General features: G+C 37.1%; 1 protein-coding gene across 5 annotated transcripts in view; it reads left to right on the top strand.

The window, feature by feature from the left end:
• Positions 1–25637, top strand: part of LOC150107489 (protein quick-to-court-like) — a 191847-nt gene that overhangs the window by 137166 nt on the left and 29044 nt on the right. For all 5 annotated transcript variants that reach the window (XM_090391340.1, XM_090391341.1, XM_090391338.1 and 2 more), the window contains one exon: positions 5922–6496. In XM_090391340.1, the coding sequence (XP_090247466.1) occupies positions 5922–6496 (575 nt within the window). The remainder of the gene's footprint in view (positions 1–5921; positions 6497–25637) is intronic.

The following is a 25637-nucleotide window of genomic DNA, read 5'->3' as shown; positions in this document are numbered from 1 at the left end:
GAAGAGGACACTAATAAGGAGAGACAAGGAAGTTGTTGTTAGACTATAAGAATGTGATGAGATCACAACTGAACTACTTGCACACATCTGGTCACTTAATTTTCATGGTAAATGATGGGGGGGGGGGTGAAAGAGAAGAGTCAGAACCAGAGGCCATTCTGGTAAATTGAAGACTTCTGTTAATTCAAGAGAACAGAGAATAGAGTAAGATATGAGGTACTATCCACCCCAGAGTTTCTGGTTGCTGAAAAATAAGTATTTATTTATTTATTTATTTATTTATTTTTAATGAGAATCCTGTCTATGAAAGGTTATAACCATATAGTACATTAGTATTATTATTATTTCAGGCTTCTAGTAAGTAGAGTGGTGATCTGGCATTGCAATTCATCTAATACTAAAGATATTAAAAAAAATGTCCATGCCTTCTGTTGGATTGAATTCCACATCCTGGTGGTTGAACAACTTTTGGGCTATTTATGGAGCCATCATGTAGGCTTGTTATTATTAGTAGTAGTATTAGTAGTAGTACGAGCAACTCCAAGGAGTCCTTAGACTCAATAAGGGGAGGCCCTAAACATCATGTCAAGAACTATCCAACATTTGTGCACTATCTATCATACTTTGCTTTGAACTCATTCACAGTCATGGCACCCACAACAGACTCTGGCAACCTATTCTACACATTCACCACTCTCTGAACAAAAAAACTGATTCTAACACCCTTGCTAACTACACTATTATTTAGTTTCCATGGATGGCCCCTAGTTCTCCCATCACCAGATCTGTTCTGAAAAATTTCCTCTGAATTAATCTTGTAAAAACCCCCTCAGTATGTCTCATCCATCATATAAGACCCTGATCAGACCACACTTCAACTATTGTTCTCAAATTTGGTCCCCAGGATTTGAAGGGGATAAATTAACTGCGGAAAGGGTACAGAGGCAGATAACAAAGATGGTTTCAAGACTGTACAATGTTAGTAATGAGGATCGGCTGAGGGAATGTGGAACCACAGAGTTTGGTGGATAGAAAAAGGAGAGGTGATATGATTGAGACTTTTAACTGTTGAGAGGTAATTACAGGTTGACACTGGGGGAAGAGTTCTTTTGCTTGGTGGAACACTCGGAAGGAGTGATGACAAGGGTCTATCCCTGGAAGTTACGAAAGGAAACTGTGAGCAAGAGGGTGAGGAGTGGTTTCTTTGAGTGGAGGGTGGTTGAACTGTGGAATGCATTGCCTGATAGAATGGTCAGAGCAAGAACAGTCAATGAGTTTAAGTAGTGGTATGATAGACTTTGTATTTTCTAGGAAGTACCTACCACGATGAGTCTTTTGACTCCATTGAGGGCCTGAATAATAATAATCATATCACTCCTTTTCTTCTTATCAACCAGTTTCTGTAACCTAAAAATCTTCAGCCTGTACTCATAAGGCTCATTCCACAGAACTGCTACCATCTTAGTCACTCACCTCTGGATCCTCTCCACTTCCTTCTCATCACCAAGATAGTCTGGCGTCCAGATCTGCATGCAGCAGTCAAGATGGGGGTCTTATTAAGGCTCAATAAAGAGGAACAATAACCTGTTTATATCTGCTCGTCAAAGTATTCTTCAGTAACCAAGTAATCTGATGAGCTGCTTTAGCCACTTTTGCTATGTGTCCCTAAACTTTAGGGACACATAGCAAAAGAACTAACATCCCCAAGTCTTGACGAAGCCAGAGACTTGGGGGTGTTAGTGGATAGGGAGTACAGTTCCACCAATATGGTATACAGCTGGTAATCTTTTCACCCCAAAATGCATAACCTTACACTTTGCACATTAAACTGACAACCATTCTCCTTTGCCCAGTCTGGCAATCTATCCAAATCATCCTGCATAATTTTGACATCAAATAACTGAACAGATCCTCTCATATCCTTTCCTGTATCATTTATGTACAAATTGAACAGTGTATATATATATATATAACAGTATTTTGCATGACCTCTACAGTCCACCGCTCTGCCAACTGAGCTACCGCCGGATCCTTGGGCCATCTGTCTCTGATTGGGTACCAGTGGAGATTGAACTGCCCACTCAGTCTCCAAAAGTTAGATAGGGCTAAATGGCCTCGCCTACTCCCGTAAACGGGAATAAAAAGGCGTTAGCTGATTTTTTTTTTTTTTTTTATATAACAGTATATAATATTATCTTATTATTATTATCATCAACAAACCTTTATCACCATTCATGGATCTCACTCAGCAGGCAATGTAACATATTGAACCTTAAATTCATTAATTGGTGGAGCTGTGCTTTACAAAGTGGATGACATTCCAGATCTTGGGATGATGGCAAAAGTTCTGAGGACACGTTGCAAGTGTTGCAAAGATGTCACTCTGCTATCAAAAGAAAGACACTGATATGTAGAGACAAGGTAGTGGTACCTCTGTATAAGGTATTAGTCAGATCACACATTAACTATTGTGTTCAACTTTGCTTACTAATTTTTTTCATGATGTAGAAGCACTAGAGAGGATCCAGAGACAAATAACCAAAGTGATAGCAGGACTCTAGAATGTTGGTTATGCAGTTTGATGAATACATTTGATGGACAGGAGGAAAAGAGGTGGTATGATAAAGACCCTACAGTTGGTTATGTTTTTTTTTTAAACCAGATTAATACAGAAAGGATTATAAAAAGAGTGAAGGGTGGGATGTGAAGAATGTGAGACTATCTGTAGAAGTTGTGTAAAGGTGTGGTGAAGCATGGAGAGTGGTTGGTGAATGAAATGCATTGTGAATATGGGAAATGTAAATGATTTCGATCTTCAATATGATAAATATATTGCTAATAATAATAATAATAATAATAATAACATTCACAAAACTCTCCACTAATTCATTCCACTCACCCACCACTTTCTGTGTTAAAAATTTATTCTCTCTCCACTCTTCTCCAACCCTTTACACAACCTCCTGAGATGGTCTGTTGTTCTTATCCTCTTCTCTATGTATAACTGGTTCTGTATTGATTTGGTAAAATATTTTCACCAATTTAAATGCTATTGCAACACCTTACAATTAAAGCTTTGATCTTACTCATTTGTCCACATTAAAAGTTGGATAAAATCTTCCTGAAGGGACTTAATATTGCATCTCTCTTTATAACCCTCTCTAACTTTGCATCATCCACAAACAGTTGAATATCTACTATCAGTCTGCATGCAATATCATTAAAAACAGAACCCTCACATACCACTGGTTATATTCATTTTCTGAGCCTCTGTTCTACCTATATACAACTTGCTGATTTTGTTCAGAGAGCTAAATATCTTATCCATCCACATTTTTTCTGAAGTCCAAAACTACCACTGTACTGTAGAATGAGCACTGTCTGCAGTAGTGTGTACCTCCTATAATGAATCTCTGGCTCCATGGAGGTCAGATGTTAATAATAATATTATGATTCTTCCTTAATCAGTACATTCACTGCCTTATAAAATGTATCGATTGCTAAATTAAGATCTGTCCTTTGTGGATCGGTACTCACTGCTGACTATCACAACCGAATCCTTATTTTAACTGCAGGTATATAGACTTATCTGTAATCGGAAACTTCTAGGCTGGCACTGTTCTTTTGTAGTGTCACTATTTTGCCTTCTTTTCATGACTTATGGTCAATTCCCATTGAAAGATTAGACTCATTATATTACCAACTCAATTATACAGCCAACTCTTTCATACATTTCCTAAAATTGCATATTGATATGCCATCCATTTCTGTAGCCTTCTTAACTGTAAGTTGAGAAGAACACCACCCATGTTGTGAATGAGTCAGTGTGTCCTGTCCTGTAAAGTATCATCTCCATCTAGGAGGTTGACAACCTCCAGTTTGCCTGTTTTGAGGGATGAAAAATCAGTTTCTGGGAGAGAAAAAAACCCTCCACCCACATATTAGACTGATTAACTCACCATTTGATTGAAAATACCACCTAATAAAGGTTCCTCTCATCATAGATGGGATTTGAAATGGGTCTTTCCAGTCAAAGAGCTTGTCTATACCAACTGAGCTAAGGAGGCTCCAAGTCAATGTAAGTTCTAGTAAGGTGTGCTAGAAAAACGTGTGTGGTTGCAGATGTGTGGACTGAATTTGTTGGATGGAAGGCTTTATGTATGACTGAAGGATTGTTTGAATGAATTTGGAGTTAGACATGTTGAAGAAAGTGCTGTTTAGTGAAAGTGCTAAGTCAGAAAAACTATAGCTAAAAAGATATTTGAGGAAGGTATATAAGGAGAAAGGTGATCCACAAGCTCATGAGTGTTACAGATTACATGTAAGAAGAGAAGAGTGACCAGCATGGCAAGAAAGGCATAATCAGATTATGAGAGGAGTTTAGCCAAGTAGGCGAAAGGAAATCCCAGAGTTCTTTTGTTACATGTGAAGTAAAAGAAAAAATGACTATGAAGGATAACTTTAATGAATGCTGATGGCGGGGTTGTGACAAAAGATGAAACAGTTGCATTATTGAATGACTACTTGCATCAGTCATGTGAAGATAGGGAGATAAAGTTCAGGAGACACATTGCTAAGGTGTACAAGATTGCACATTGGATTACTTGGTTGTTGAGGAACACACTGACATCCAGAGATAAAGAGGTTATTATTCCCCCTTTATGAAGCGTTGATACTTCCACATATTGGATTACTGTGCTCAGGTCTGGTCACCTGGATTCCTTGGAGATGTGGAGGCTGTGGAGAGGATTCAGAGAGGAGTGACTTGGTGAGTGATGTAAAAAATGTTGCCTACATTGATAGATTGAGAGCTTGTGAATTGCAGAGGTTGGTTGATAGGCAGAGAAGAGGGGATATGATAGAAACATTTAAATTACTGAAAGGTTTTTATAGGATTGAAGCAGGGGAAATGTTTCAGCTGTGCGATAGTGATGGAAGAACAAGAGGCCATCCCTGGAAATTAAAGAAGAGTGTGGTTAACAAGGGTGTGAGAACAAGGTTTTTTGCCTGGAGGGTGGTGAATGAGTGGAAAGCTGTATAAGGAGGGTGTGAGCAAGGGAGTGAGAAGAAGGGTTTTTGCATAGAGAGATGTGAATAATTGAAATGCATTGCCTGAGAGCACGGTGTCAGCAGAGAATTTGAATGTGTTTAAAGCATGGTATGATGAGCTGTGTGTGTGTGTGTGTGTGTGTGTGTGTGTGTGTGTGTGTGTGTGTGTGTGTGTGTGTGTGTGTGTGTGTGTGTGTGTGTGTGTGTGTGTGACAAAAGGGACCTCCTAGATGACTCTGTGACTTCATGGGGATCTTAGGATAATAATAATAATAAATTTCTTTCTCCTTCATGGGATCTAGGTAACAATAATTTAGATAATGAAATGTGTAGAATTTAAACCAAAATTTAATGTATTATTCTCCCCCCACCCCTAAGAAAGGTTGATTACTAAAGGTTGAAATCCCAAACATCAAATTTTCTCAAAATCATTCTGACAGAGTAGTTCTATTACAAGCAGGCAGATGAAGAAACTTATTTATAATAGTAGTAGTACAGTCATTCCTTGGTTATCCAACTGAAGTGAGAAATCAGTTTGCTTGTTGGGTAATTAAAGAGTTGGTTAACTAAAGATATAGTTACATGGTGTTGTACCAGAAGTCAGTTGATATGTTAACCCATTCAAGTGGTTGTTCAATTGAAGATTCAGTTATTTGAAGGTTGGATAATTGAGATATTACTGTAGTAAATATTGTCTATATTCTCTTAGTAATGAGTACTTATGCATGACTGAAAAATGCAGTGTAAATGACAATTCAAATATTAAAAAAAAAAAAAAAAAAAAAAAAAAGCGCAAATTTTTATTTTATATTGCTATTCTGCTTCTCTTAAAATGTGGTCATCTTAATCTTATTTTATTGTTGTAATTTCAGGAGATCCCAGACAATGGTTTAGGAACTATAAGAGAAGATACAGTTCCATGTATGCATCTGAATAATTTAGATGATGCAGGTTCAACGAAACATAATGATCCATCTCTTAGAAAAGATAGCATTCTTTCTGATTTTTCTGTTAATGAGGTTGATTCTTCCCAAAACAGCAATCCTAAATCTTCAGACCCATCTATGCTGTCCTATATAAAGGGAAGTTCAACTGAAAGTATGAATGTAGAACAGGGAAATATTTCAGCTCCAAAACCAAATTCTCCCAATAAAGGCTCTGAAACAAAGTTGGAAAATGATAGTTCTCCCACAAACAGTGGAAGTCAAACTGTCTTCAGTGACAACATCTCACTTGTGCATACAAAAGATAATTCAGAAGTGAATGAAAAATCAACATATGTGACTCTACCATTACATATTCCTCTACTTGAAGGGATAATAGCAAGTTATCAGAAAGAACTTCAGGAACTAAGACAGCAGCATACTGAACATTATCAAGAGTTAAGGGAAAAGATTGACAGCAAAGTGGAGGATATTTTGTTAAAGTTAGGAGAAACAAATGCCAGGTAATTAATATTACTTTAGCAAGCTCATCACTCATTCACCACTCGCTGAACAAAAAATCTAATTCTCATGCCCTTGTTAATCATATCCTTACACAATTTCTGGGAGATAGTCCCTTGTTGTCTCTCTCTCTGTCAGAACATTTTTTTTTAGCATTTATTCTATAAAATTCTTTTAGTAACATATAGTTCTATCATATAACCTATCATAACTTGCTGCAAATTAGTCAGAAATTATTTCCACGGGTATGAAGGCCTTCATCTCCCATTCGACCCATAATCCTCATCTGCTTTCCAAGTCCTGGTTCAACTGAAAATGTATCAAAGCAGTTGAAGAAAAAAAAAAAAAAATCAGCTTATGCATGTGGCTTCCAACAAGAATTCCAGCTTTGTATATGGCTCCCTCTCTTCAAGCTTCAGTACCAGTGCTAGAATGCCTCAAGACTCTGTTGTTAAAAAAGAAATCAGATAATCTCAATCCTGTCAGTCTGAGATGATCTCTGTTCAACAATTATTTTTTTTTTATTTCCGAGTGTACCTACATATTATATGCACAAGGGTTCACTCCGATTGGTGCAATGACCTCTTTTTTACTATTTCTTTCAGAATCCAAAAAATCACTGACTCAAGACCATAATACAAAATAAACACATTTAATAAAACACAAACACTTAATATACATACACTTCAAATAATATTACACAACTAACTACAAATTTAATTGGATCCAAGGCCTTTTAAAATAAACTTACACTTAAGACTAGACAAAACACTTTGTTTTCACAATGACAAAATGTTCATAGCCAGTTTCTTTCTCTGTCAAGGCCCTTTTCCAAAGATATATGACTTTATTCTTCATTTTCATAGGATCCTTTCTCATCACTAAGGAAAGCAAAATAATGCATAGAGAAAAGAGAGATATAATAATTGAATAAAGATAATAAAGAGAACACCCCCCCTCTTTCTCCAGATGGTAGAATAGTAGGATAATAGAATACAGTAAGATAATAAAGACATTTTTTCCAATTTATTACAATTGCGCAGCCGGTAGGAATTAGATTTGGCGTCCTTAAGACAGATGAAACTTCCTAATCAGAGTTTTCTCAAACATTCCTTTAGAATGTAAATAGCAACTTCTTCTTTTATTCACTAATGCTTATTGACAGTCTTAACTCTTCTACTTTAAAAAATTCACAGTTCTACGATTCCCTTTGCAGAATCTACTATAAATCTTCCAATTAGCATTTCCTCGAATATTCCTTTTAAAATGATCTATAGCAATATTTTCTTTTATTTATCAATACTTATTCCACTTTGAAACTGCATAGTTCCACGATTCCTTTTTCGGAATATACTATTAATTTTCCTCTGACTGTCACATAAAAAAACTCAATTTCCTCCCGAATCTAAATATCTGCCGGCCTGTGTTCTAATTTTCTCTCCGAACACTGTCTTGTTTACTCTCCATTACCCTGATACCAAACACTCTCCTTGTCAGCTGTCAATCACACATCAAACTTCTCGGCGAGCATGCATACTCTATGAAACTGGCAAGCAAGAAGCTAGGGTAATGGCTGATACATTGTCTCCGTTAGCGACAAGAGAATGTCTTCATAAAACACAACACCTAATATTTTAAGCTACAAAAAAATTGTTTAAAGTAACACAACTATTCAAAATCTGGTAAGTACATAAATTTTTAACTGCTTTACATTTACACTTTACTTTACACTTTGACAAAATAATTTCAATAACGGGCACATCGCAAGTGCCGACAATGCGTGTTATGAAACTAAAACTAATAAACATACTAACATAAACAATACATAAAAATATTCAGAATTTTAAATTATGATTAGTTTTACACTGTCCTATCACCTATTCTCTTTCTCTTGTATGTAAATGACCAACTCACAATAACTACTAATCCTATCTACAGCTCTGGACAATAGTACTCTTCACTCCTACTCATTTGACAAACCATGCGGTACTCTCTGACATCTCAGGCTACAAGATCATCTACAACTAGTGCCTTAAACATTGATCTTTATACTTTCATTCAATGGGATGAGGACAGCCTTGTCATGTTCACTGACAAGGCTGTCCTCACCAAAACATAGTCTTGCCTTTTCTCATACAAAAGAGATCACAGCTCACCTACCCTTACCCTCAGTAATACACAAATCACCAGACAAGATCAGATCTCTTTGCTTGGACTAACATTTACCTCCACACTTTCCTGGCATAAACACATCACATCAGTAGCCTCCTCAGCATCCAAGAAACTTGGCATTCTCTTTCATTCATGAGCCTATTTTATACCCAACAACTCTTAACTATATACTCCACATATTATTAATTTACAAATTAAATTGGCCAAATATGGTTGGCTGAGTGATTCATGTACTTCCTTTCCAACAAGCTGTGGGTATAGGCATGGATATTTCCTGCTTATTGGAGACATGAAGTGGCTTGAAAAGTTTCATGTTTGACAAGATTTCCGGATTATGTAAAAAATATAATAAAAAAATATAAAAAAGAAACTTTTACTTCACCCAAGTTAATAATGTACTATAGGTTTATAACCTTTGTGGGTGGATATCACATAGAAAAAAACAGCAATGGCCTAAATACTGTTGCACACCACTGGCAAACTGCCTTCTCTTAGATTCTGCCCTACCATATACTACAGTTAAATAATTGGCTATCAGCCACCCTTTTATGCATGTTGCTGGCTTTATATCCATCCTTATTTGCTCCAGTATATGTAATCGAATTTCATATGGCATCCTGTCAAATTAATTTATAAAGTCCAGCAGTATCATGATATAGCCATTTCCTTTCTCCAACTGAACTGTCACTTTATTATAGAAAATTAGCATATGATTGAGATTATTATAAAGTTAACAGTTTATGTATCACAAAAATGTTCCATCCCCCCAACTCTCATCTCCCCAGTATTATATTCCTACCCACCAATTCCTGAATTCTATCCATAACCATCACTCCCAAGGCACTGATAAGTCTATATTTGTTACCTCTGTCATGGAGCCTTCTTTATGCAATAGAACTATTTCCCTCTCTTTTCACTACCTTGGGTCCCTGTCAGAGCTAAGACTTAAATTAAACAGTCTGGTCAGAGGTGATTCCAGTTCTCTTGCACTATCTTGTAATATAAGGACTAATATTCCATCAATGTTCATGGCAACATTCACATTGTGACACACCTCATTTCACACCTCAATTTTCACATCAGTCTCTACCATTCAGCGATTCTTTTTTTATCTGCTTTTATCACTTCCCTGACATTAGTATTCATTAAAGTTATCATATAATGGCTGTTATGATTGTTATACCATTTACTTGCCACAATTTTGGCTGCTTGGCTAATTTTCTCTGATTTTTACCTTTCTTACCATGTAAAGTTCATGCCGATTTATCCTCCTAACCTTTATCTCATCTGATCGATACTACTTCTCTTAAAAATGCTTTGACTATTTTCCATGCCTTGCTAACTTGCTTTGACTATTTCCCATGCCTTGCTAACTCCTCCCATTCACTTTCATCTTAATTTTTTCACTTTTTTAACTTAGAGAATTATGAAGTTATCTCAGATAATTATGCAAAGTTATCAATGTGTATGAAATTTTAAGGAAGGGCTACTTTTAATTGACATTTCAATTAATATCACATGTGAATATCTTGTTTTAGTTTGAGTACTAAGATACTAATTACCATTTGTGATAATTGGATAGTGGGAGAATTAAGTAGCAAGGAGATAGTATGTAGTATAATAGCATAATAATAATAATAATTTATAATAAATTCAGTTTAATCCTTTATCCAAGTGTAAGCAAACAAAGTTTGCACCTGAAGTATCTTCAGGACTGAGGCTAGATAATAAAAACATTTTTAATTATTACTTCCTATATTTCGCCAAAGTTAAATTAGCATTTTCAGAGATTAATACACTGGTATCAAACATATGCATGCAGACAAACTTCAGTAACAAAGATGGAACAGGAGAGATAGAAAATGATTTAACGCTGCTACAGATCAGGATCATCTGAAAAGGACCCGCAAACTGTGTAGACAGATAAATTTTATAGATTCAAGGAGGCCTAGTATTATAGGTAATTTAAATTATGGGTATATAGGAAGTAATAATTAAAAATTTTTACTTATTATCTAGTCCAGGCGTTCCCAACCCTATGCCCGCGGGCACCGTGGCACCCATTGATCAATTTGTGTGTGCCCGCCGCTGTTCAACCATGTGCCGTATAGTTTGAAATAATCACGTGCACATCACCCAACAATTCATGGCATGCTATATGACATGCGGTAATGACACATGACGATTATTAAACGCATACAAAGTAAAGTAGATGCGCATTCGAAGTTGCATTCATTTAACAAGAGAATTCAAAAAATTTGCTTGAAAAAATAGATGGTGCCCGTCGCCCTACCAGTATTTTAGAATGTGCTCTAGGAAACAAAAAGGTTGGGAGCCCCTGATCTAGTCTATGTTGTCAGTTTCCTGAAATAACACAAATCTCTCTTGTTCCATTTTTGCTACTGAAGTGTACCTGCATGCACGTGTTTGATAAAATACCAGTGTATTAATTTCTGAAAATGCCAATTTAATTTTGGCAAAATATAGGAAGTATTAATTAAAATTTTTTAGTTATTATCTGCCCTATGTTGTCAATAGGAAACTTCACGATGCATGAGAATCAACGTATAAGCCTAAACACAAGGCTGCTTATCATTTATGTTGTTGCTAATTGGAAAGAAACCATACCTGCAATAATGTGAGACAGAAGTTACTAGGAAAATACACAAACTGGTGCTGCTGTGGACCAGGATAATCTGAAAAGGATTGCAAACTTTGTAGACAGATAAATTTTATGGATTCAAGGAGGCATAGCATTATAGGTAATTTAAACTATGGGTATGTAAACTAGGGAAGGAGGGAGAGAAAGCATGAAAGACAAGTGAAAGAATGACCATTATGCTTCTATTTAGTGAGAGTGATTATGTAATTTTGACTTAGAAGGTGACAATAATGTAAGGATCTTTGACTATAAAGGCCTGAGTGGTTAGCATATCCGCTCTTCAGCCAAAAGGCTGCAGGTTCGAATCCCGCTGTGGACATGAATGTTTGTGATTGTGTGTGTGAAAATAGTGGTGGTGTCAGCATTTGTAGATGATGAAGGTAGTTGCAATTAGTGGAGTGGTGGAGACGGAGAGCTGTAGAGCAGGTGCCCTCCCTCGATGAGTCTTGGGACTCCCTGGAGGTGTTATGTAATTGTAATAATAATTATAATTATAATAAGTGGAACTTATAAGACTTGTGATTATAGTAAACTGACAAACTACCCTGAAGAATCAACAGTGCATAAACGAAGTAATATCTGACCACATCCCCAGCATTAGGGAAATTTATTTGCAGGGGACATAAATGGATGAATAACTTTAACGCAAGCTGCTTAAAAATATTCTGGATGTGATATTTCGAAGAGTGATGACATTCTGTGGAAAGCGAAATTAGCTAAACAGGCCAAAGAATATACAAGAGAATTTTATTGCATTTTAGCAGTTGACAGGAAGAATGACCATAGAAGAATAACTTTAGTAAATGAAAATTTGGAGAATATCGGTTTGGATTATAAAATATTACCATGGATAAGAGGATGGCTGACTTACAGATATCAAAAAGTAGTACATGAAGGGGGGGGGGATGGAATGTGAGTCTGCAAGATTTAAGGTAACTAGTGGTGTCTACCACAAGGTTCAGTCCTTAGTCCACTGTTATTCAATCTTTACATTAATAATATTGGGAAGGACTTGACAGGCGACATACAGCTATTTGCTGATGATACATGAAATTGTGGGCATGGTAAAATGGATGTCAGTTCAATGTCAGTAAATGCAAAGTCATGCACTTTAATATTGTGATTAGATATCTAATGTTGTATTATATTGGTGGGATTATTCTAGAAGAAACTGATCAGGCTAGCGATCTTGGAATGTTAGTAGATTGCAAGTTGAAGTTCAGGGGCCATGTAGCAAAGATTGCAAATACAACTCAAAAGATACAGTAGACCCCCCCCCCTTATCCACAGGGGATATGTTCCAAGATCCTCAGCAGATACCTGAAACCACAGATAGTACCCATATTCTCCAATATATATATATATATACTATGTTTTTTCCTATACATACATCCATATGATAAATTTTAATTTATAAATTAGGCACAGTAAGAGATTAACAATAACTAATAATAAAATAGAACAATTATTGTAATATACTGTAATAAAAGTTATGTGAATATGAATGGAATCCTAGCAACCTCGGCATACAATTTTTTTTCTTTCCTTATGAGAACTTTCACCTTTTCACTTAAAAGGAAGTGCTTTATGGTTTCTCTTGGCTGGCAACTTCTCACAAGGCGACAACATCTTCACTACTCTTTATGGTTTGTCCCAACTTTGCATCATCTGCAAACAACTGACTATCTCCATCCAAATCTTCGCCAATATCATTAATATACAAGTTAAATAGTAATGGCCCTAAAACAGACCCCCGAGGCACTCCGCTAGTGACTTTCCTTTTCCTGGTTATCGCACCCCCATACACAACTTGTTGATACCTATCAGATAGCCAGTCTCCAATCCAATGCACTAATCTAATATCCAACCCTATCTGCTCTAGTTTGACTGTCAACTTATCATGAGGTACTCTATCAAAAGCTTTTGCAAAATCCAAGTATATTACTGTGTATCCTTCTCCTCTGTCCATGGAAGCAGTCACCTTATTGTAATAAGTAAATAGATTACTAAAACATGACCTCCCTTTAGCAAATTCATGCTGTCCATCAAAGATTATACCATTGTTGTCAACCCAACTCTGGATCCTAGTTCTCACAAGCTTCTCAAACAACTGAACCACAACACCTGACACACAGATAAGCCTATAGTTGGATGCTTGAGTTCGATCACCTCCTTTTTGAAGTGGCACAATCTTGCCCTCCTTCCACTCTTTAGAACTTGACCAAGTGCAAGACTCATATTAAAAAAATATGTCAAGGCAGGTGTCAACTCTCTGGCACATTCATTTAGAATACGTGGTGATATATTATCAAGTCCCACAGCCTTATTTATATCTAGTTTACTCAACTCCCCAAACACCTCTTGCTCTCTTACAGTCAGTCTCTCCTCCCCATCATCAACTGCTCTCAATCTCTCCATGAAGTCACATTCACAAGATTGAAAGATCTTTATGAACTGCTCATTAAGCATCTCCACCACACATTCTGCAACAGCTGTCTTTATACCATTTCCTCCAATCAATGTTATCCTTCCATAATCATTCTTTCTTTTGCTGGCTACATATCAAAAGAACTCCCTAGGATTCTTTTTGGCTTCATTAGCTAACTGCTGTTCATACCTCTCTTTAGCTACTCTCACCAACCAAGTCACCCTCCTTGCCTGGTCTTTGTAGACCTCATGAAATTGGTTACTTCCACTTCTCTTATGCTGCCTCCACAATGCCCTTTTTCTCTGTATCGCATGCTTAATCTCTTTATTCATCCATCTCACACCTACCTTATTTAACCTTCTCACCCGTGGAATACATTCAGACACTGCATCTACTAAATAGTTTTTGAAAATCCCCCAAGCTGCATTGATCTCTTTTCCAGCTAACTCCTCATTCCATGCTGCACCTGCAAGCTGTCTCCTGAGCTCTTCATAATCACCCCTCTTGTAGTTCCACATATACCCTTTTTTCACAGGGGTCCTTGCACTGCTGGCAACCACCTAGGTAAGGTAATCACCTCATGGTCACTTTCACCAATTGGTGGATGATTTGACACCTCATTTATAATTACATCCTCTGATGAGATGACCAAATCCAAGACCCCTAATCCTCTTGTGCCCTCTGTTACATACTGTCTGAGGCAGTTATGCCTCAAAAACTCAAGAAACTCATTTTCTTTACTTCCAGTTGCTATCTCTTCATTCCAGTCTATATTGCCATAATTAAAATCACCCATAATGATCACCCTTTTCTTATTTGCTTGGCTTATTTGACTATACATTTCACTATCACCACCATCCACATTACGAGGTCTATAACAACATCCCACCAAGTATTTGATTCTATTCACCTCTATCTCACACCATACTGCCTCAAAACCACTGGCCCTATTTGCCTCTTGCATCTCTACTTTATATGGACATAACTCTTTCTCTATCATCAATAGCACTCCCCCCTCCCTTTTTACCCCTTCTATCCTCATGAAACACATCATACCTTTCCATCTCTATTCTTGTCAGGATGTCGTTGTCATCTAACCTTGTCTCACTTATTCCGACAATTTTTGGGTGAACAGATGCAATTAGTGCAACCATTTCATCCACCTTGTTTCTTATACTTCTAGCATTGGTATACAAACACGACTGCTCATTTCTGGATCTACAGCTAGTTCCACTGATACCACTCACTCGATGTGATCTCTCCATGCTGGACTCGGGCCATTCCCCTTTCTGCTTCTTAATTTTAGAACCCTTTGCAATTCCATCTGTTTCCTCTTGATCCCATTTAGATCAAGTGCTTTCCTGCCATGTAGGCAGGAAAGAAATGGTCATCCCATTTCTTTCCTGCCTACACATGCTCTCACCTTCTCTTGGAGCATCCACCTTTCTCACGCTGTGTACCCCTGTCCACCCTGAGCCTCCCCGTTTCCCTGCTCCTCTTGCACACCCATTCTCTCATTTTCTGTACTCATACCACTCACTTCCCCATTCATATCCACTTCTTCAATCTCTCCTGTCTTACTCTCCTGCTCTTCCACATCACTCTCCTCTCGATCTGATTCATTCTCTCTATTCACTTCTCTACCTTCCAGCAGCAGTCTCTCCAAGTGACTCACACCGTAACCACTCAAATGCAGTCCATCGCCATAACCTTAAGACATAATTTTATGTACTATAAAAAAGGTGGTGAATGTATTGGACAAGGGAGATGCATATAGAGTAGTATACTTAGATTTTGCAAAAGCTTTTGATAGATTTCCACACCACAAATTGGTCATTAAACTAAACTAAATGGGATTGGATAACAAACTAGTGAGTTGGATAGGTGACTGGCTATCAGACAGGTATCTGCAAGTTGTGTATGGGGGGAGGGGATAGCACTATCTCGAACAATGAATGTCACTAGTGGTGCGCCACGGGGATCTGTTTTGGGACCATTGTTATTTCAATATCATTAATATTGAAATATCCTATCCCAATATATCCTCATTTTCTACTTTTTCTTTTTTAACATGCTTGTTTAACCATGCAAAACTGGGCTCAGTCATGAGGAATCAAGTAGATGTGGCTTTACAAGAGGACTTGAATAGATTGTATGAGTGGGCAACAGTATGGAACTGTGAGTTCAATGTTGCAAAGTATAAGGTTCAAAAATTTGATAGCCAACAATGGGATGAAAAATATACACTTGGTGGGGAAATTTTGAAGGCAGTTGAGGAAATGAGAGACCTTGGAGTGGTGATGGACAAGGATCTGAAATTTAGAGGTCACAGTGCACAAGTTGTGAAGACACATCAAATTATGGCAATGATGTGGAGGACCTTAACTTGTAGACATAAAGATATTTTGGTTCCATTGTATATAACCTCGATCAGACCTTCTATGGATTATTTTGTACAGATTTGGTCCCCTGGTTTTCATAGTGATGAGGATATATTAGAAAGAGTCCAGAGAAGACTGACTAAGGTCGTAACTGGTCTCTGGGATATGAGGACAGATTGAGGACAGGGTTCCCTGTTCATGTAATCAAGCTTTCTATGGTCAGACAGGAAGAACATCCACCTCAGTGAATATAAAAAATACATGTGGCACTATCGCTATGGCAAATTGGGTCTAGCAGACCATGCTTTAGATATCCCCTGCACACAAGATCAACTGGAAAAAAAACAAAGTGCTGCACAGAAGCTTTTCAAGTCAGAGAGATTGTTCTTAGAATCAACTGAAACCCTGAAACATACTCCAAAACTCAACAAGTATGGCTGTATAAAATTTGCCTAAGATTTGGGAGACAGTCATCTTAAGACATAACTAGTACCTGCTTTCTCTTTCTCTTTTATTTTTAACATAGAGGGTGCTAATTAGGACTTTAGTCTTTGTGTTGTAGCTACAATTGTTCTAACTAGTCCCATTGTTACACCAGATTGTTGTTGTCTCGCACAATGTGACAAACTGTTTTTTGTGCTCTGAAAATACTGGTTAGAATACCAGCGAAATATCAGCAATAAGTCAATAAATAATTATTTATTTATTAGTCTGTTCTAACATACACTGTCAAAATTAATCAACATGTACGATGAACACATAATCCTTTCTACATGGTTGAGATATGAGTGGCTCTGCTCAGTGGTGGGATGAGCCTGCTATTGGGCAGAGCCACTGATGAGGGTTCTTCTTGGTGGCAGGGTGAGCCTGTCACTGACTGGAACTACTGCTGATCCTTTGAGTCACTTATTGTTGGGTAATCTGAGGGATCACACAAGTTTTTGGAGAGGTATTCCCACAATTAAACATACTTCAATAGAGGTCAAAACCGGTTTGGATAGTGACCCTTGCCATAATGCATAGCATTATATATGTCCATAAGGATATGTGCTTTGTATTATGGGATATTGAGGCAAGTGATGTGAAGTCATTATCCTCTGTATACAAGTTGCCCAGTCGTGAAGTTACTTCACATGCAAACTTTGTTTGCTTACACTTTGATTAAGGATTAAACCAAGAATATTATTTCTTAGCATCTTTAATTTACAACTCTCTGATATCTATGAGTCAGTCAATCCCCAATCCAATTCACTAAACATGCATCTAAATCCATGTGCTGCTTTATCATGTGGCACCCTATCAAATACCTTTGTAAAATAAAAAAAAAATGTAAGCATATACCTTTCCCTCATCAATTGCTCCTGATATATTTTATTATAAAATGCAATCAGATTACTAAAACAAGAATGCCTTTTAATAAATCTATACTGATTCTCACAGATAACATTATCCTCATCTTTCCACTGTTTATATGATTCCTCACTAATTTCTCCAAAATATTAACTACTGGTGAAATACAAATTAGTCTATAATTTAACATTTCCATTCTACTATCACCCTTATGCAATGGCACTATCTTAACCTCCTTCCACTGCTTGGGCACCTTTCCTGTGGCCACACTTTCATTGAAAATTCAGGTCAATGGAGCCGTCTGTTTTTTAGCACATTCCCTCAAAACGCATAGCGAAATCCTATCTAATCCCATTGCTTTATTAACATCCAGCACACTTTTCTCTTGCACTTCTAAACTTTGTACCAGCCCCATCCCTCTAGTATTAAAACTTACTTCTCCAGAATGAAATATCCCAATTTTAAAGTGTTCGTTAAACAACTCCACTATGTCATTTGCATCAGTCACTCTACTCCCATCTTTGTCTAACAGTGTCATTCTTCTTCCTACTGGCCACATAATGAAAGATTTCCTCAGGATTCTCTTTGGATCTCAATTTCTTCTCATATTTCAGTTTTGCCTTCCTTACCATTCTAGTCACTCTCCTGGCCTGAGCCTTATATTCTTCATGCATATGTTCTTCACCCCTTCCCTTATATCTTTTCCATAACCTCTTCCTGTTTATTATTGTTTGTCATCCACTTTACACCAAATTGTGTTCTCTTTTTCACTCGAGGTATACAACTTGCCATTGCTGCTAATAAATATTTGTTCACCTCTTCCCATGCACTGATGATATCTTGCCCTTCCAATTCATTCATCCATGGAGCTATCCCAAGCTGATTTCTAAGATTATTATAATCACCTGCTTTATAATTCCACATAAATTTCTTTCTCTTTGCTACTCCTCCATGTCTCTTCATCCTCCAAGTCAAAAACACATGGTCACTCTCTCAAACCAGGGACAGAGATTGTAGCTGAGATGCCATCTCAGTTACAATCAAGCATCTTCTGATGCTTGACCAAATCCAAAACTCTTGAACCATGAGTTCTTTCTACTATATTCATATTTATAAATTTAGGGACACAAAAACACGTGTTGAAAATATTATTTTACTAATTATTAATAAAATAACACTTGACGTTTCGCCCCTGTATTGAGGTCATCATCAGAAGGATACATGCGTATAAGGAACCAAGCTACATGCTCTAGCCCTGCATACCGGTAAACTAAATCTACATAGTTAATTAATCTTTTTCCTAGCCTGACCTCTATCAATAAAAAAAATAAAATAAAATAATTAAAAAAAATAAAATAAATAATATAAAAAATAAAAAATTAATTCAAAAAAATATAACTACAATAAACTGCTAAAGTCCTCATGTATTAATATTCTTCTGGATTTGTACAGTTCTGATTGTTATAATATGATTTCCTTCAGTTGCTGTTGAATGTTACAAACACTTCACCAGGTTGTCTTCTTGAAGTGGGATTTTTCTTCGGCTTCTTTAGGTTGTTATACAGGTTGTGGATGGGTCCTCCACATTCTTGGAATGGTTAGGCCATCATTTTTGTTGAGATTTGGGTTATGTTTGAGCATTTCACATGACTTTAAATTTCCTCTCAAACCAGGTTTTGGTGGGGTGTAGGGCTTGGTATTTTTCCAATCAATTCTGTGGTATGTTTGGAGTGTGTGGTCAGAAAGGCAGTTTTTCCAAAATGGAGGTATTTAATGTGTCGTTTGTGTTCATCTTGTCTAATTGGGATAGTTCGCCCTGTTTCCCCTGTGTATGGTATGTTACATGTGCATTGTATTTTGTATGCCCTTGGGCGGGCTAGGTGTGGAAGAGGATCTTTAGAAGAACTGAGTAGGTGTCTTAACTTATACAGGGGTTTAAAGGTGGTTTTAATGTTGTATTTGTGTAGTGTTCTATTTTTCTCAGAAATGCCTCTAACATAAGGAATGGCAATAGCATTCCTGAAATCTTTTTTGTTCTTACTGGTATCTTTGTGGAGGATCTTGTGAATAGTTTTTTTACTGTATCCATTTTTTATAAATGTTTGGTTGAAGATCTTGTATTCCAGGTTTAGAACTTGTTCATTAGAACAAATAGTTTGAGCTCTGTGTTTAAGGGTGCTTATGACACCTAGTTTTTGTGTTGGGTGGTGGTAAGAATTTTTGTGTATGTATTTGCCTGTGTCTGTGTGTGTAGGTTTGCGGCAGACTGAGAAGGAGAGACAGCCAGAGGGAAGATGTGTGATAAGTGTGTCTAGGAACGGAAGAGAGTTGTTTTTTCCCATTTCAATGGTGAATTGGATACATTTGTGTTGTTTGTTTAGGTGGCTAAAGAATGCATTTAGTGCTTCGTGGCAGTGGGGCCAAATGGCGAAAATATCTTCTTTCGAAAATATCTCGTTGCTCAAAGTCTTCCATATAAAAGTTAGCTATTGGGGGGGGAAGTGGTGAGCCCATGGCTGTACCTTCTTTTTGAAGGTAAAAATTGTTTTGTCACACGAAATATGAGCAGAGTACGTGGGCAAAGAGGGCCATGATGTTGTGTGGAAATATGTTCTGTAAGAGCAAGACAGTGTCATCGATCGGGACATTGGTGAAAAGGGAAGTTATGTCAAAGCTGATTAATAAATCTTGGTTGTTGAGTGTAATGTTTTTAATTTTATTTATGAAATGTTGTGTATTTTTTATGTAGGAAGGGGACTGACCTACCAATTCCTTGAGTGTGGCCGCTAATTTTTTGGCTAAGTGATAATTTGGGCTCTCAATTCCTTCAACAATCGGAAGTAATGGTGTGTCTGCTTTGTGTATTTTTGGCTAAGTGATAATTTGGGCTCTCAATTCCTTCAACAATCGGAAGTAATGGTGTGTCTGCTTTGTGTATTTTTGGCAGGCCATAAATTCTGGGTGCGCGGGAATAATGAGGTATTAATTTTTTTGTTGTTTCTTCAGGTCATGTGTGGACGGATTTGATTAATTCAGTTGTTTTCTTTTTGATACGTTTTGTGGGGTTGTAGTTTACCATTTGGTAGGTGTTGTGGTCCGATATCAAATGGTTCATTTTTTGAATGTATGTTGTATGGTCTAAAAGGACAGTGGCATTACCTTTATCTGCTTTCGTGATTATGATGTCTTGGTTATTTTTTAAGGATTTAAGGGCCAGATTTTCGGTTTTGTTTAAGTTGCTGCTTAGTTTTTTGTTTGAATTTAGTATACACGATGTTTCCATGCGTATTTTATCAGCTAGATTGGTGGGGGAGGGATCTTAAACCTCTCTCAATATGATAAATGATACCAAGCTTGTTCACTGACCTTAGAGCAATGGCATAGTTCAAACCTTTCTTTAGCACTGAGAGTCCACATTGAGATTGTGGTTTGATTGGTTGATAACCAAGCTGTGGTCCGATGGTGGTTGGTTGCTCCTAACTTCGTTTGTGGGCAAATGGCTGCTCCTTGTGATGTCGGTTTGTGATTGGCTGTTCCTTTCATTATGGCATCCTGATGGTCTTGTGCTTTTCTGTTGTTGTAGGGCTTGAAATTTCATTATTAATTTTTCTTTGTTTTTCAGTAATAAGATCACAGATGACTCTTGGCCGAGTTGTCTGTGATCCTGTCTAAAATCTCCCAAATTTCTGGATTAACGTAGTCGGATAGCTCTAATTTAAGTTGTAGAACTGTGGCTTGGGAACTTTCTACTATATGTTGCCTAAAGCATTTGTCCCTCAAGAATTCCAGAAATTCTATTCTCTTACTACTACATGCAGTTTCCTCTTCCCAATTTACACTGCTATAGTTAAAATCTTCCAAAATGATCATGCTTTTCACACTTGCCAAACTCAACTGCCTAAATATCTCCTGTTCTTCACCCTCTATGCTCCTTGGCTTATAGCAACACCCTACTAAATATTCTGTTCTGTCCTTCCCCCCCCTCCCCCTCACACCATATGCTCTCAAAATCATTAGTGGCATTGTCCTTGAAATCCTCCACTCGGAGAGAACACAACTCATAAGCAATATTCCACCACCACATTTGCCCTTCCTATCCTGCCAAAAAATGCAATACCTTGCTACTTCTATTCTTGTCAATATATCATCTTCTGTCAACCATGTCTCACTGATCCCAATAATTTTTGGACAGGCTGAGGTTATCAGCATCACCAGTTTATCTCCTTTATTCCAGATGCCCCTAGCATTAGTATAAAGAATCATGATGCTTTATCAATGTTTCATAACCTATCTCTCCAGGCTCCTAGGGATTTTGCATTACACCACGTTTCCTCTTCTCCCAGGTGATTATTTCCACAAGAGCCCCCCCCCCCCCTGATATACCAACTATCTGGATAATTCTAGTTTCCCTGAACCGACACCCTCACTTGTTCAGAAAACAACATTCTCTCTAGATGCCTTCCTCATTCAAATGCAAACCATCTTTCATATGCAGTTTCTTTCTATCCTCAAATGCACTCCATGCATCCACATAATACAAATCTCTCTCTCTCTCTCTCTCTCTCTCTCTTAACACATTCTGATTATTATTCTATTCATTACTGATGCTTTTCTCCTCAGCTCTGCATTATCATACCTGGGTAACCACTCATTTTCTACCTTATAACCTCAAGGATGAACATTAGATCTCTCACCACCTGATTCACACTGCCTCTCAAGTCATTTGTTCCCATTATCATAATCATTTCATCCACTCTTTCACCCTGCTCAATTGCATAGTCACATTGTCTATCATTCCTCCAAGCAACACTCCTCTGGCATTCTATCTTGCACTTCATGCATCATTGAATCTCCATACATCACCTCGTAATGGACACTTTCTATCCATGTTCTTCCACTTCCTGTCATCTCTCCATCCCTGGTTCCTGCAATATTTCACCTTCCTCTCATTCCCCCCCCTCTCTCCCCTTCTATCATTTCCATAGCTCTCTATTATTCCTACTCTTATTCACTTCACATCCATTGTTTTCAGTCTCCTAATCTCATCTTTCACACTTCTTAACTCATTCCTCATATGTTCCACTTCTTTTTTCAGTGCACCTATCTCTCTCTACAAGCAACCTACTTTCTCCCAATCTCATCCTCCCAATCAACACTATCTTCCAAAACTACACCATCTTTCAAACCTACTACACTCTTTAATGTAATTTTATATTCTTATTCACATGCCACTTGTCTTCCTCACCTTTTATCATGCTACTAGTCACTCACAGTTGGAATTCACTCAATTCTGACATAACAGTGCCGAAGTCCGTTATGTTAATTTCAATATCACCAACTTCTTCCCATTTTCTACATTTTATGCAGATATGCATGCCCCAGTCTCTCACCTGCCACATTTCTAACTGCCGGAATGCAAACTTGCCACAAGTTTGCATTCCGGCAGCACACAACACAACACAAAATGTAATCCTTAAATGGTAATAGACTCAGAGATAACATATCTGCAAAATGAACTGTGGCTGCTGCCATTATTCAAACACCGCACAAAGAATACTTTCAAACTATACTTAATATTATTTAAAGTACAAATTCAACAAGTGCAAACTATCCACAGACTATACGTTTTAAACTCCCTGTAAATTTAAAGCCAAAATGCTAATAAATTGTAATGAAACTTATCCTTTTTCACTGCCACCTTGTAACACATCTGATATCCATATATCTTTCACATCACAATCCCTCTTAAATTGCTTCTGTATCCCAAAATGCACAACACACCTCTTTTCAAATGAGTTTGGTGGAGTGTTACAAGGAGAATCGGTCATAATGATAGCTGATTTCATTTTAGAAAATATTTCACAATATCATTGATCATTATTGATTTTATCTTCCTTGTTTGATGACTGTGTGACTGAATGTATTTTTCTTTGAGATTTATTACATGTATATTGCTTAAACAGAGATTTACATGGCAATGATGCAAAGAGAAACAATGGCATCAAAGGCAGTCATTGTTCAAAGAGTTTAACATGAAGGATTTTGTGCTACATAGGCAAAAATGTCTGCTCATTGCAGATAAGGTTAAAGATGAGATGTTTTTTAAGAGATACTTGTGCCATGAGAGGTTTCTTTAATTTTGTTTCAAATACTATAATACTGTTTCAAGTGAGTAATAATATTTAAAACCATATATTCCAGCCCAAATATTACAGGCCTTCATCAGTGGCAATGATAGTTAATTTTGAGGTAGGATGCGAACAGTGGATTGATTTGAAACAGTAAGAGCCATGGGATATACATAAAACAACGTAATGGTATAACTGAAGAAACATTGCATTATTCATTAACTCTGTTTAAAAAAAAACTTTAGTGATCAGTGATTCAAATAAGACTTTCCCATATCTTAGATAGTGAGAAGCAGTCATTCCAATTTAAGTTTGAATGGCGAAGTAAGTCTCAGGACTTGCTTTAAACAAACATTCAAGTTTATAGCAACACAGTTGAAGTAAGCATGCTTCAGACCATAGGACCATATTGTGGAACAAATACAGCAAAAACTCAAACATCAAACAGGAACCTCAATAGCTTCTCAGAAAGGAATACACAACAGTTTTTTTTTAATTCCTATAATACTAGCTGAACTAAGGAAACAGTAAGTGGAGTTCCAATCCCATACCTTTCTGGCATCTCAGAACCCATTTCCTGAGTTCTTAAGAAATACAATTCAGTGACTACTTTTCTTCCTATCAACAAATTATTGTCATGGTTTCCATCTCCCAAAGCTAAATATTTTCCTCTGGCTTTTCCTGGTATCTACGAACTTTCTTGTGACTGTCATCATTCTTACTTCGGACAAACTGGACACTCATTAGAAAAGAGAATGCAATAACACCAATCTTATATCAGCAGCAGACAATTTGAGAAATCTGGCTTGGCACAGCATGGAATTGATACAGACCACATCATCCTATGGTCTGAAGCATGCTTACTTCATCTGTGTCACTATATATTTGAACTTTTGTTTAAAGAAAGAGACTTTACTTCACCATCTGAACTTAAATCAGAATGACTGCCTCTTGCTGTCTAAGATATGGTAAAGCTTAATTTGAATGACACATCACTAATTTTTTTTTTAAATAAAGTTAATGAATAATTAATAATGCAATGTTTCCTCAGTTATACCATTGTTGCACTGTTTTATGTATAACATCAACGGCTTTTACTGTTTCAAATCAATCCATTGTTCTTGTTCTACCTTGTAATTTACTATCATTGCCACTAATAATGGCCTGTAATATTCAGGCTGAAATATATAGCTTTAGATAAATATTATTACTTATATCCTTGTGTTTTTCATGTGAATTAAAGAAAAGGATGAGACAGCAGTTAGGATAGAAATAGTATGCTCATGCAGAGTCCTTCACAGGACAATATGTGAACTTGAGAGAATTGAGAAGTGACTGGACAGTGTGGTGTGGACAGCAGAAAAGAGAATGAAAAGTAAACTAAATGGTAGGAGTATGAGAATGAGAAAGTGGAAATAAGGAGATCATATTATTATTATTATTATTGTGACATCTCCAGGGAGTCAAAAGACTCATCTAGGGAGAACACCTACTCTACAACTCGCTGTCTCCACCACTCAATCCACCAACTATAGCGAACTGCATCATCTATCACCACCACTAGTATTTTCAAAGTCAATCACAAACATCCATGCCCACTTCAGGATTTGAACCTGCAGTCTTTTGGCTGGAGAGCGGATACGCTAACCACTTGGCCAACCAGACCAGCATATTGTATTGGAATTATTTGATAAGAGGTGTACTTCAGGAGGATGTGATGAAAGCATGTTTTCCAGGTGCAAAGGTCAAGGATATCAATGAAGCTGTTAATATGCAGATAGGGAAAGTAAAAGAGTTGACTGTTTTGACAGGCAAAAAATGACTTGAAAAGTGATAAATGTGCAATAAGAGAAGATATAAAAGGGTTGCTGGAAGAAGGGAAAAAGAAGAAAGAGAGAATAAAGATTCTGAATCAGCTGTCATAGTATGATGGCAGTGAATTGAGAAGAGGGAGCCATGATTGGTAACATATCAATGAGAAGTTTGTTCAAGAAGAATGATGTGCACTTTATAGATGTATGG

Source organism: Typopeltis vanoorti, chromosome 4 (assembly GCF_054136105.1).
Source record: "Typopeltis vanoorti isolate ZY-2024b chromosome 4, IOZ_Tvanoo_1.0, whole genome shotgun sequence".
In the NCBI taxonomy this organism is placed as follows: domain Eukaryota; kingdom Metazoa; phylum Arthropoda; class Arachnida; order Uropygi; family Thelyphonidae; genus Typopeltis; species Typopeltis vanoorti.
Note: the sequence above shows the minus strand (reverse complement) of the source record. Positions and strands in the feature narration are given on the sequence as shown.